The 11,661-nt window shown below is 37.5% G+C and overlaps 3 protein-coding genes across 3 annotated transcripts; 1 reads left to right on the top strand and 2 right to left on the bottom strand.

Annotated features, from left to right (window-relative positions):
* Nucleotides 1-3,107: 3,107 nt before the first annotated feature.
* LOC132986535 (olfactory receptor 6N2-like) lies at nucleotides 3,108-4,034 on the bottom strand. Its single transcript, XM_061052989.1, has one exon. It carries the CDS (start codon nucleotides 4,032-4,034, stop codon nucleotides 3,108-3,110), a length of 927 nt encoding a protein of 308 aa, XP_060908972.1.
* Nucleotides 4,035-6,645: 2,611 nt separating this feature from the next.
* Nucleotides 6,646-7,593, bottom strand: LOC132986534 (olfactory receptor 4N2-like). The gene has a single exon (XM_061052988.1). It carries the CDS (start codon nucleotides 7,591-7,593, stop codon nucleotides 6,646-6,648), a length of 948 nt encoding a protein of 315 aa, XP_060908971.1.
* A 2,327-nt stretch (nucleotides 7,594-9,920) lies between these two features.
* Nucleotides 9,921-10,868, top strand: LOC132987564 (olfactory receptor 11A1-like). The gene has a single exon (XM_061054673.1). The coding sequence runs from the start codon at nucleotides 9,942-9,944 to the stop codon at nucleotides 10,866-10,868; it is 927 nt and encodes a 308-aa protein (XP_060910656.1). The 5' UTR covers nucleotides 9,921-9,941.
* The last annotated feature ends 793 nt before the right edge of the window (nucleotides 10,869-11,661 follow it).

The raw sequence follows: 11,661 nt of genomic DNA, 5'->3' as shown, positions 1-11,661 counted from the left end.
ACCTCATTAAGTTTTCCAAAAAGAAACTAGAAGGCTTTAAGCAACACCTACTTTTATTACTTGCAATACTTTGAATTGACAAGTTTATCTGTAATTTTCAGGTGAATGTGACTTATACTTAGTGCATTACAATTTATTCGACAATTACTTAGATTAATACTCTTTCAAGGATTAGTTATAAAAGACACAGCTGTAAGAGAAACAATCTACAGAGCTGTCAACAAAATCGGTAGTGATACTGAGGTACAGTATTTCGGGATGTTTACGCAGTGTGGGCAGCAAGATAGGCAGTTTAACCAACCTACCATGGTAGAGGAATGATGAAGAAGCAAGCTGGTGGCTAACCAGTCTTTACCCGTCTGTTGTGCTTTGTCTTGTCTTCTAACCTCTATTACCCTAATTCTTCTCAGTCCTGAATCCTTCTCAAATTACTCTTTCTTGTTGTCCCTCACATCTATTTTGTCTTTCTATCTAAACCAGTAAATTCCTTCACTTAGTAACCATCCGAAAGTTAGAGAACATTGCAAAGAAATCAGCCACTACAGTTTCAGGATTGGTATTTATATTAGCGATTTTGAATTTGTAGGGTACAGGTATGTGACTCCAGGTTTCATGAGTGCATGGTTTGGGGTTCAGATTCAGTTAGCAGGATTGAGGTTAAAGAGTGTAGTGTTGAGGATACAGGTTCATGGATCAGGTTTCAAGGTAAATCCATGCAGAATACTGCCATCCCATTCATAAGAAAGTGGTTGGGATTTTGTTCTCTTAATAAGATATTAGCCCAAAAAGAAAATGCCTTTGTACACATCGGTTGAAAGCTTGTAGGCAAAAAAGGACAAATTCAACAGGCATAACTCAGGACAACATTAGTAGAGTTACATTTACTGATGGGGAAATCATTATTTTGAGGACAAATAACATTACACTGTATATGTCACAGTCCCGGATTTTCTAAGGGGGGAAAGGGTACGTTCTGTAATATCTGCAGTGAGGAGCTGCCTTTGATCATAAGAGCAGTGCTGTTACTTCCATCCTAATAATAGTCTTGTACATAGCACACTTTCTATAGAATATCACTCCACTGGTACCTAATTTGTCATGAGGAACAATAGTAATGTAAAGGTTAGACTACAACCCTATCACTTCAGGTTCTCAGCCTATTAATGCAGTGCCAAAATTTAAGCCTTTACTTTAGTTATGAGTGTCTTAAAAATACAGGGGATTTTTGTCTCCCAGGGTGCTTTAGAGACATTCCAGCCCCTTCCATGGACCTCTGCTCTGTGAAAGATTGAGTTCACCTATACAGAACATGTATAAAGTTGTTCCCTGCTTACTTTAAGTGTATGGCCATAGAGGTAAGGTAAGTCTGTGTGAAACAGAGGTCACACAATCCAACAGTAGGATCCTTTAGTACTCCTGGCTGGCTCGCCAAAATAAGTGGTAGATTTCTTTGCAATGTCCTTTGACTTGGGGATGCTAATTAAGGGCTAAGAGTTGTCAAATTAAATCAACCTTGACATTGTATGACTGTAGCTGTTTAACAGCAAGGTTCCCTGAATCTTTTTTCTTTACCAAGAGACTTTGGAACCTCTTCTCCAATTAACACTGGTTGACGGAATTGTTTGCCACTCTAAATCAGTTCATTTGCATTTCCCAAGTTACAAACTAAACTAAACTAGATCCAGGCCTTCAGCTTCTCATCACAGAGGATCCAAGAAAACTAAAACAGTAGTGACACAAAAGCAACAAGAAGTATCCTAATACTAACACCTCCAGACTAGACTACTGCAATAGTCTCATCTACGGATCACCATCAAATTCACTCAAGAAACTCCAATACATCCAGAACTCCGCTGCTCGCCTCCTCACACACTCCCGCACCAGAGACCACATCACCCCCGTCCTTCATAACCTCCACTGGCTCCCTATCCCCCAGCGTATCAACTTCAAACTCCTCATCCTCATCTACAAAGCCCTCCACAACCTGGCTCCCCCTACCTGTCTGAGCTCCTTCACCCGCACACTCAGGTCTGCGGATGCAAACCTCCTGTCACCCCCTGCAGGACAAAATATCGGGCTTTCTCCATTGCTGCTCCCACCCTCTGGAACTCACTCCCAAAAAACATTAGAGACTCCCCAAAACTCACTTCCTTCAAGAAATCCCTAAAAAACTCACCTCTTCAACACTGCCTACAACCACTAACCCCCCCCCCCCCCCCCCTTTCATTACTCTTTCGTTGCACTGTCCTCGCCGTTCTTGTTTTGTTTTTTGTTTTTGTCAAAGCGTCTTTGAGTATTTAGAAAAGTGCAATATAAAACGAATGTATTATTATTATTATGGTTGGTTAAATTCTGTTTTGGTGTTTCTCACAGACTTCTAAGTTCACAAACAGCATACAGGCATTGTTTAGTTTGGCAGCACAGGTTTGAACATATGTTATGGTTGAGTCTATTCATCCAGGTTCACAAATGGAATATTTATTTAGTAGAAAGATAAAATAAATAATCTGAATGTCTGTAGGTATAAAGATAATATTTGAGTGGACTTTTAAAACCTGCAAATAAAAAAAGAAGTGCAACATCAGTGGTTCAACATCTTTCAGAGGTTAGCTGGTTGTCAGACACAATCTGCCTTTCTTCACAATCCCTGTGGCTGAAAATGTCAGAATATTCTGTGAATAACATTAGTGGTGTCAGTGAAATTAAAATGCCCCCTAAAGCGAGTCCTGAACCCATGCCAGCCTTTCAACAAGACTGGGTAAAAAGCCTGAACAACATTGAAATAACAGAAATAGGGGATAAAGTGTGGGTCATAAAAGGTGACGTGTTTTTGCATAAGAAACATTTATTCACAATGACTGACTAATAAGGTTGCAATGATAAAAATAATTTCCAATAACTGAAGTTTACCAGTTAGTCATTGTATTGTTAAACGGTAGATACTCTTTACTGTTTCGAAAATATACAGAGGATTTTATAGCATTGGATCGAAATAATTTCATGTAATATCTTCCAGAGATAAAAAAAAAACACTTAAATTATAACAGGAAATGTCACAACATTATCATCTCTGGCATAATGATCTCTGTAAAATCACTTTCAATGTATTAGATGACTTTAGCTTGACAGAATAACCTCTTCAGGTGTTTATAAATTTCTTTCATTTTTAACCCATAGATGATTGGATTTAAGAGAGGATGGTACAGTACTGCTTGTAAAGTCATTATTAAACGCACAGTTTGTGAAAAATTAGCTCCCAGGCGAACTATGAGGATGTCATATGCACACAAAATGGAAAAGCTGATTAACACCAACAGGTGGGGTAAGCAGGTCTGTGCAGCTTTCTTCCTGACCGCTCTACAACTACAATAGGATATCATGAGTATCCTTGTGTATGTAAAAAGTATGAACAGCATAGGGAACAGGCCAACATCCAGCAATGCAAAAATACCAAATATAGAAAGTGTTTTTGAACTCACACAGTGGAGACTATAAATTAAATTGTTACAAAAAATTCCATTTAAAGTGAAATTGCAGATTTTCATGTCAGCACTCAATAATACTGCGACTGCAGTCTGACAAGCGGGCACAAGCCAAGCTATACCCAGGAAAATATTCACGGTGGTCTTTCTCATGATGGTGGGATATTGCAGAGGTTTACATATCGACACATATCTATCATAGGCCATGCCTGCTAACAGCAAGAATTCTGAACCACTCAAGGAATACAAAAGATAAAACTGAAAGAGACAGGCTGGATATGATATGACCTGTTTCTCAGATAAATAATCAATGCACAACTTCGGGTAAATAGCAGTACTGAAAACAGCCGAGTTAAGTAGCAAAGCAGCAATGAAAACATACATAGGCTCGTGGAGGTTTCTATGTATCCAAATGAGGCACACAATGGTGAAGTTAAAGCAGATTATGAGAATAAATACTGTAAACATGATCAAAAAGTAAAGATATCTATATTTGTTAACTTCCACATGACCACCTAGAGTAATATACGTTACATTCAATTCTTTATCCATGATAAAAGTTATAAGTTAACGAAAACACTGAATAAGACAAAAGACTGCATGGCAAGAAGTCTCACTGTTAAGATTGCATTGACCTAGAATCTATGTTTCATTAACAGATACCTGAACTTAAACCCCACCTGGTGTGTGATAATCTACAGAAAGGAAAGCTTGAGTAAGACATTTTTAATGAGATTTCGTCACCCTCCATGGATCCCATTAAAACTTCCATGAAAAGCTGCAACCATGTGAACAACTTCTAGCTCTGAAGGGCCGAGCCCTTGTTGAACTTTTATTTACCCTCATGGGCAAGTTGTCTCTTTACATTCCCTACACACACTTCTTCAACATTGACCTCAACTCTTAACACGCTGCATTGTTGGTGCAAGTCAGGGTTTTCTGTAACAGTCCCTCCAGAGCTTTATTTCTGATTGTTGAAGCCAAAGTTTCTGATTTTGTGGCAGCATTTCGAAAGAATTCCTCTGAAATTTCCAATATTTTCAGGGGCTGTGTGTGGGTGTATGCATAGGGACTGGGTCAAAGCCATCTATTAGGCGTTTTCGAACTTCAGGAACCTTTTTAGTTCCTGCTCCAGAGTAGGTACCATGGCGGTGCAAATGCCAACTGAAAAAAGTCCCCATGCTGTGTAGTTCTCAGGGAACTCCTTAGTGGATAGTTCCTCTTCAGAAAGTCCCCAGAACTGTTTGGTCTTATAACATTGACAACATTTTAAGGTACATCACAATATTTTAAACATTTCTGTTGTTATAGAATTGTATAACTTGCAAAGCAGTCATTAAATGACAAACGTCAGAAAAGTTATCTGTAATTGATATTTTGATAGCATACATACAATTTATATCCATTTTTGTTTTGTTGTTTTATTGTGCAAGTCCTGTCTCGTATAGACACCTGACCTTAATAAAAGCATGGAGGATTTGGTTATAGAAACAAAGAGTAAAGTTTTCTAAGATGAGAGCTATACCGTATCTTGTCTACATCTTATTTGGCTAATGGTTAATCAAATCTTATAATTAGTGACTTCTCTGCTGATGAAATATGCTGCCCATGTGACTCCATATACATCGACTGGCATTCCTGATTTGTTGTTTACTTTTGCTCGGAGGGTGCAATGATTATGCGTCATCTCTAGTTGTTGCATCTTTTAATTTTTTTAATTAAGAAAGAAAACGGTCAACAAACGGGAGAAGCCTGGATAGAGAGTTCCAGAGATGACCTTGAACAGATACAGGAAGTTATCTTCACTATGCATACATAATAAGGAAATGACAGCATTAATATATCGTCTTGGTTTATTTTGTTTTGGTTTGCTTATGACTTTAAAATGGTTTTGTTGCATACAACCCTGTCAGCTCAGACGAGTCAAAAGGCCAAATCTGACCTCAAAAATCCAGACCCGATGCCAGATCTCAACACCACTGAAACGTTTATCCTTTCAGATCCAAGTCAGGGCTGGGAGATATGACCTACAAATAAAATCTCCAGTTATTTCAAACCTAACTTGATTAAAGATTTTAATCGATTTTTTTCTTCTAATAAAAAAACAACAAATGACAACTATAGTCCTCCAAGCGGGTGGCACGGTTTCAAACCCCACCAGTGGCTCCTTTCCCGCATGTCAAGCTGTAAACTTGTGTTTTAAAGTGCACTATGTAGTTTCAGGGTAGAGCAAAAGTACAGATAAAGAGGAGCAAGTTCAGGGAGACACATACCTGAGGCCAACCGGCCACTCTGTGGAAAGTAAGAGAGGGGGGAGGATGTAAACCACAGGAACACAAGGGGTGTAGCCGAAAAAGTTCAAGAAAAAAATAAAATAAAATAAAAAGTCCAGATTTTACCACATATCACAATTTATATATATATATATATATATATATATATATATGTTATTCTGGTTCTTACAAACACAAGGCTCCAAAGTCCTCCCATGGAAAGAAAAGATTTCCAATGAATCATCCTTGGGGGGGGGGTTTAGGGTTAATGGAGGGAAAGAGCCGATTAAAACAGAAAAAACAAAAGAAAATGTTTTAAGAAACATGTTTAGAGTACGATAAGACAGAAAAACATTACTGATACAAGGCCACAATTTCAACTTTGTCTTAAACATTAACCCACGGATTGACATCATTCTTTATCTGCGATATAAACTTTTGACTTCATTAATATTCATGCACACAAGAAGGTTTTATGAATTACAACATTTTGACCAGAGGTCTAGTTCAGGTGATCATTTTCCAGGTGTTTCTACCAAATTAATTATTACCTGATGAAGACCTCTGGTTGAAACGTTTTGATTAAAAGCTTTTTGTGCTTTTCGTTTCTTCTTCTCTCTGCTAGTATTACCCTGCACCTACGTTAATGACTCACCCTTTATAAATATACCAAGAGCAAATGTTTAACAAGGAACACAGGTTCTTAATGAATTCACAACTGTAAGAGTGAAACACAGAGAGAAAGTCTGGAGGTAATGAAACCTTAATATTGTTTAATATAAATATATTTTTTTAATAACGTTAGAGCTAATAAATAAATAAATACATAATGTAATACCTTTAAAGAAGTCACATTTCTACAAGAACATGGCTGAAAAAACAGCCGTGCATTAGTGAGCGGTATTCATAAAAAGAGGTGTTTTGGCTGGAAGAAACAACTTCTTGAGGTGTTTGGAAATCTCTTTCATTTTGAGCCCGTATATGAGAGGGTTTAACAAAGGATTATAAAAAACTGTTTGTAACATCATGATGAAGCGTGCAGTTTTTGGAAAATTAGACTCCACTCGTGCTATACTGATATCATAAGCACACAGACAGGAGTAACTAATTAAAACTAACAGATGGGGTAAACAGGTTTCTGCAGCTTTCTTCTTCACTTCTTTACAACTTCGATAGGTTATAAAAAGTATCTTGGCGTAGGTAAATATTATGAAGAGCAAAGGGAGAACTGCAAGGTCCACTAAAGTAACCACGCCATATATTGTAATTACTCTTGAACTAACACATTGAAGTCTGTAAATCGTGTTGTTACAAAATATGGCTTTTAAGGTAAAGCTGCACAATTTACTTTTAGCACTCAGTATGGCTGGGATAGCAATGTGACAAGCTGGCACAAGCCAAGCTAAAAGCAAGAAAATACACACCGTGTTTTTCCTCATGATCGAGGGATATTGCAGAGGATTGCAAATAGACACATATCTATCATAAGCCATGACTGACAACAGTAAAAACTCTGAACTACCTATGGCGTAAAATGTAAAAAATTGAAAGAGACAGGCTGAATAAGATATGATCTGTCTGTCTGATAAAAAGTCAATCAAGTATTTTGGATACACAGCGCTGCTGAGAATAACAGAGTTGATCAGCAAAGCTGCAATAAAAATGTACATGGGCTCATGCAGATTCTTGTGTTTCCAGATGAGGTACACTATAGTAGAATTATAAAAGATTATTAGAAAATATACTGTTATCATGATAAAGAAATAAAGATATCTGTAATTTTGAACTTCCACATACCCATTAAACGTTATGTACGTAACATTAAACTTATCATCCATTAATGCTATCTAAAGCTGAATAAACAGACAGATTGCTTTAACAAATACACAAACATTAAACCGTGACGGAGGTTTCTCATTCATTTAAAGGTACCTGAAGTGGATTGCACTTGGTGTGTGTCCATCTCCAAATTCAACTGTTGGAGTTCGTTTGACGTCTTTTATTAGATTTCTTGACACCCACAGGATCTCATAAAACTGTCAATCAAATCTAATCCGAACATGTAAAGAACTTCTTTGAACTCAGGAGGCGCTCTGGAGTCAAAACAATGTTTCTTTGATTCCTTTTTCAAAAGCATGTTCCCCATTGTGGAATCTTTCAAACTTAAATTGCTGGCTGTCAGTAAGACGTTCTGAGAAATTCTGTTTATTTGGTGGATTGCCCCTTGAGATGAACCATCTCCTTTTCGAGGGGGTCCAAGTCATCTGGGATCAATGTTTACTGACACTTAAAAAGATCTTGCATGTTTGGGATCTCATGTTAAGTGATATCTGAAGCACCTTATCCCTGACATATGGACAATATTATTCAGTGTTGGTTATGTCTGTCTTTACCATTCTAGTTTTGTAGCTCAATTATTATTTTTCCCATATTACGGGAATAGAAGAGCACTTTTTGGACAGGTACAACTCTTGATCCAGGATGAGCTTAAGGTGGAGTCCTTCTGGGCTTATCGCCCCCAGAAACACACACTCAGTGCAGGATGTAGTGTGTCTATCAATCTATCCCATGCTATAACTAGCTAACCGGTGTTTGTCATCTGCCCTTCCAGCAGAGAGCAAGCCAACTCTGCGTCCTCAGGTAAAATCCAACACAAGGTTCACCCTTGTTTTGGAAGAACTTTATACACGTAGCGTTTTCGCCTCACTCTGTGATTACATTTTCTCTTCTTTGCCACTGTCCAGGTCAGTCATATTCGTCCACATGAATCAATTTGTGGACGAATCAATTTACGGAATTCTATCCACTCCTAAACTCACCTGCTGCGCTGTCATTAGCCAGAGGAAGAGTAAAAATAAAGACAGCAATTGCAAGAGGTGATCGTAGTATTTTTTCAGTCGCATAAAACTTTAATGCCTGTACTTTGCTGTCGGTACATTTGTCTGTGTTTATTTTCACAAATTTTTAATGATTTCAAACTGTTATTTGCTAACACTTCATTAATAAGAAGGCCAAAATACTAGTTAACCATTGATTCCACTTGGCTGCAGAAGCTCAGGGAGTTTGCGGAAAGTAGCAATCTTGCTAGTCTGTAACTCTGGTAATAATAATCAGTCTCCTCGTCACTATGGCCCACTGCCATCTCTACCGGGGGAATTCCTAAACAACATAGTCCTATGCACAAACCGTTCATTACAAACAGGTATGGGGATTTTTTTACCTAGTGACATCAAGGAACTTCTCATGCTGCGTTCCATTTACCCTAGGTATGAAAACCTTAATGTCAGAAAGTTTACAGTTTGTAAACCAGAAACAATGAGCTTCGTTGAGAAGCACTTTCGAACTGAGGTCAATGGCGTTGCCAGCACAAAAAGCGCCATAAGTGGACAAAGGGCCCAAATGGTCAGCCCATTTGCTAAATTCAAGTTTTAATCATTTCCCTGTACTTTGCCTTTTGGATTATTTGTATATTGGGTGGTCTGGTTTCCTACCTGTCAAAAACACAAATAATGACTCGTCTGTAATTCAGATTGAAAACATTTTGACACTAAACACATGACTTTACCCAGAAGAAGTACAGGCACACGTATCTGTCCTTAATCCCCATATTCCTGCCAGCTAAACTATGACAGCTAAGTAAATTTTTTTCAAGATTTATTTTTGGGCATTAATGCATTTATTGTAGAGCTAGGATACTGGATAGAGCATAGAGTCAGAAATCATGGACAGAGAGATTGGAGTATAACATGCAGGAAAGGAGCCAAGGGTCGGACCCGCACCCGGGCTCCCCGCCCGTAGGACCACAGCCTCCATTCAATGGGCGTGCGCACAAACCACTACGCTACCAACACCCCAGTTAAATTGTTTTTTATTGTGATGTAATACAAAGATTAAATAACATGACTACTTCATTAAAGACTGAAAATGTGATGCAGACACACCATCCAATCAAGAGACACAAACACGAGGTCAAGGACTCTTTGTCAACATGTTAGCAGAAAGTTTTAATGAGATCCAGGGAGATTAAAGTTGTCTGATAAAAACATTACCCACACTCCAACCGTCAACTTTCTGAAAACAGCGATTAAAGTAATGAACATCTTCGACATCATCAACATTTTCAAGGCAACATTAAGATAATTCAACAGTCAGGTCAGGTTTCTATATATCATTTGTGTCTGTCTTAATGGATAAACTGAATGTGACATATATTTCTCTGGGTGGGTATGTAGAGGTGGAGAAATACAGATACCTTTATTTTGTGATTCTTTTTATAGTATATGTTTTAATCATCTGCTGCAATTCCACTATTGTATGCCTCATAGTGATTCACCAAAACTTACATGAACCGATGTACATTTTCATCGCAGCTTTACTAATCAACTCTGTTCTCTTCAGCTCTGCGATCTACCCAAAGCTGCTGGTTGACTTCTTATCTGAGAAACAGACCATAACACATTCAATGTGCCACTTTCAATTCTTCATGTTTTATTCTTTAGGTGGGTCAGAGTTCTTTCTGTTGTCAGCCATGGCCTACGACAGATATGTGTCTATATGTAAACCTTTGCATTATCCCAATATCATGAATAAGTCAACTGTAAGTGTTTTCTTAGTTTTGGCTTGGCTTTTGCCCGCTTGTCAGATGGCAGGGTCGACTTCATTCAGTTCTAAAAGAACAATCTGTAACTTTACTTTGAAAGGACTCTTTTGCAACAATTCTATTTACAAGCTTCACTGTGTCAGCTCCAAACTACTTTCTGTGTATGGTGTATTTATTTTGCTGAATATTGTATTTTTTCCTATACTCTACATAGTTTTCACATATGCAAAGATACTGATTCTAACTCATAGACGTACTAGGGCAGACAGGAGAAAAGCTGCACAGACCTGTTTACCCCACATGCTGGTTTTGATCAACTTTTCTTTGTTGTGCATGTACGATATCATCATAGTGAGACTTGAATCAGATCTTCCAAAAATTGCAAGTCTGATTATGACTTTACAATTGGTTTTGTACCATCCTCTCTTTAATCCGCTCATATATGGACTCAAAATGAAACAAATTAATAAACACCTCAAAACTTTGTTCACTCTAGTTTCTCTGAATAGATGAACATGGATGTCTCTGTAAATGACTGAGATATTTTATTTGTATAGCTTTTGGAGTGTATTTTCATTATTTGTTTTGATTAAAAAACATAATAATGAGCAATAGAATGTAATGACTGATGAATTTTACAAATATTTAAAAGTCGTTTTTTATCCCGCTGTCATAAGTTTTATGTTTTTTTTCCCTTCAATCAGCAAAATTATAACAACATTGTTTGTATCATTGAAAATCATTATACAGTTGAAGTTTAATCAAACCAATATTTATAAGGGCTGGTTAAAAATATTGATTCATCAGTGCATTGTAATTTTTATTTTTCCCAATTCATTGTCTATTCAGGGAAATCCTGAGATCGATTTTTTCATTGTACTGACGCCCCTCTCCACTGTGGGCACTGTGGGTGCTGTGAATTCAGCTCAGGCACAAATGTGCACTTTTGTACTTTAATGTTTTATTTGTTTATTAAAGAATAACGCAACGATAAAATACATTTTTGAGTGAGTTTGTTCTAAAGCTATACAAACGATGCACACATCATTATTTAACAAATATCAGAAGGTACTGTGATGAGTTATCTGGGTCTTCCTGTCATCTATGTGTATTATTCAATCGATATCGAAGCATATTGATCAATATCAAATTGATATTGATTCGAATCGTGACCCAAAGAATTGAAATCGAATTGAATTGAGAGGGTGTGGACAATACCTACCTACTGCTTCACTCTCTGTGGAGTGATAATGTTTGTTGTAAGCCAGAAAGAGAAATGCTTGTGTGATTCACTAACACTCAAATG

This window comes from Labrus mixtus, chromosome 13, assembly GCF_963584025.1.
Source record: "Labrus mixtus chromosome 13, fLabMix1.1, whole genome shotgun sequence".
Classification (NCBI taxonomy): Eukaryota; Metazoa; Chordata; class Actinopteri; order Labriformes; family Labridae; genus Labrus; species Labrus mixtus.
The sequence above is the reverse complement of the archived record's forward strand: the minus strand, read 5'-3'. Positions and strand labels throughout refer to the sequence as shown.

Coding starts and splice junctions, on each gene's coding strand:
- LOC132986535 (XM_061052989.1), bottom strand. CDS start 4,034: ATGGATAAAGAATTGAATGTAACGTATATTACTCTAGGTGGTCATGTG.
- LOC132986534 (XM_061052988.1), bottom strand. CDS start 7,593: ATGGATGATAAGTTTAATGTTACGTACATAACGTTTAATGGGTATGTG.
- LOC132987564 (XM_061054673.1), top strand. CDS start 9,942: ATGGATAAACTGAATGTGACATATATTTCTCTGGGTGGGTATGTAGAG.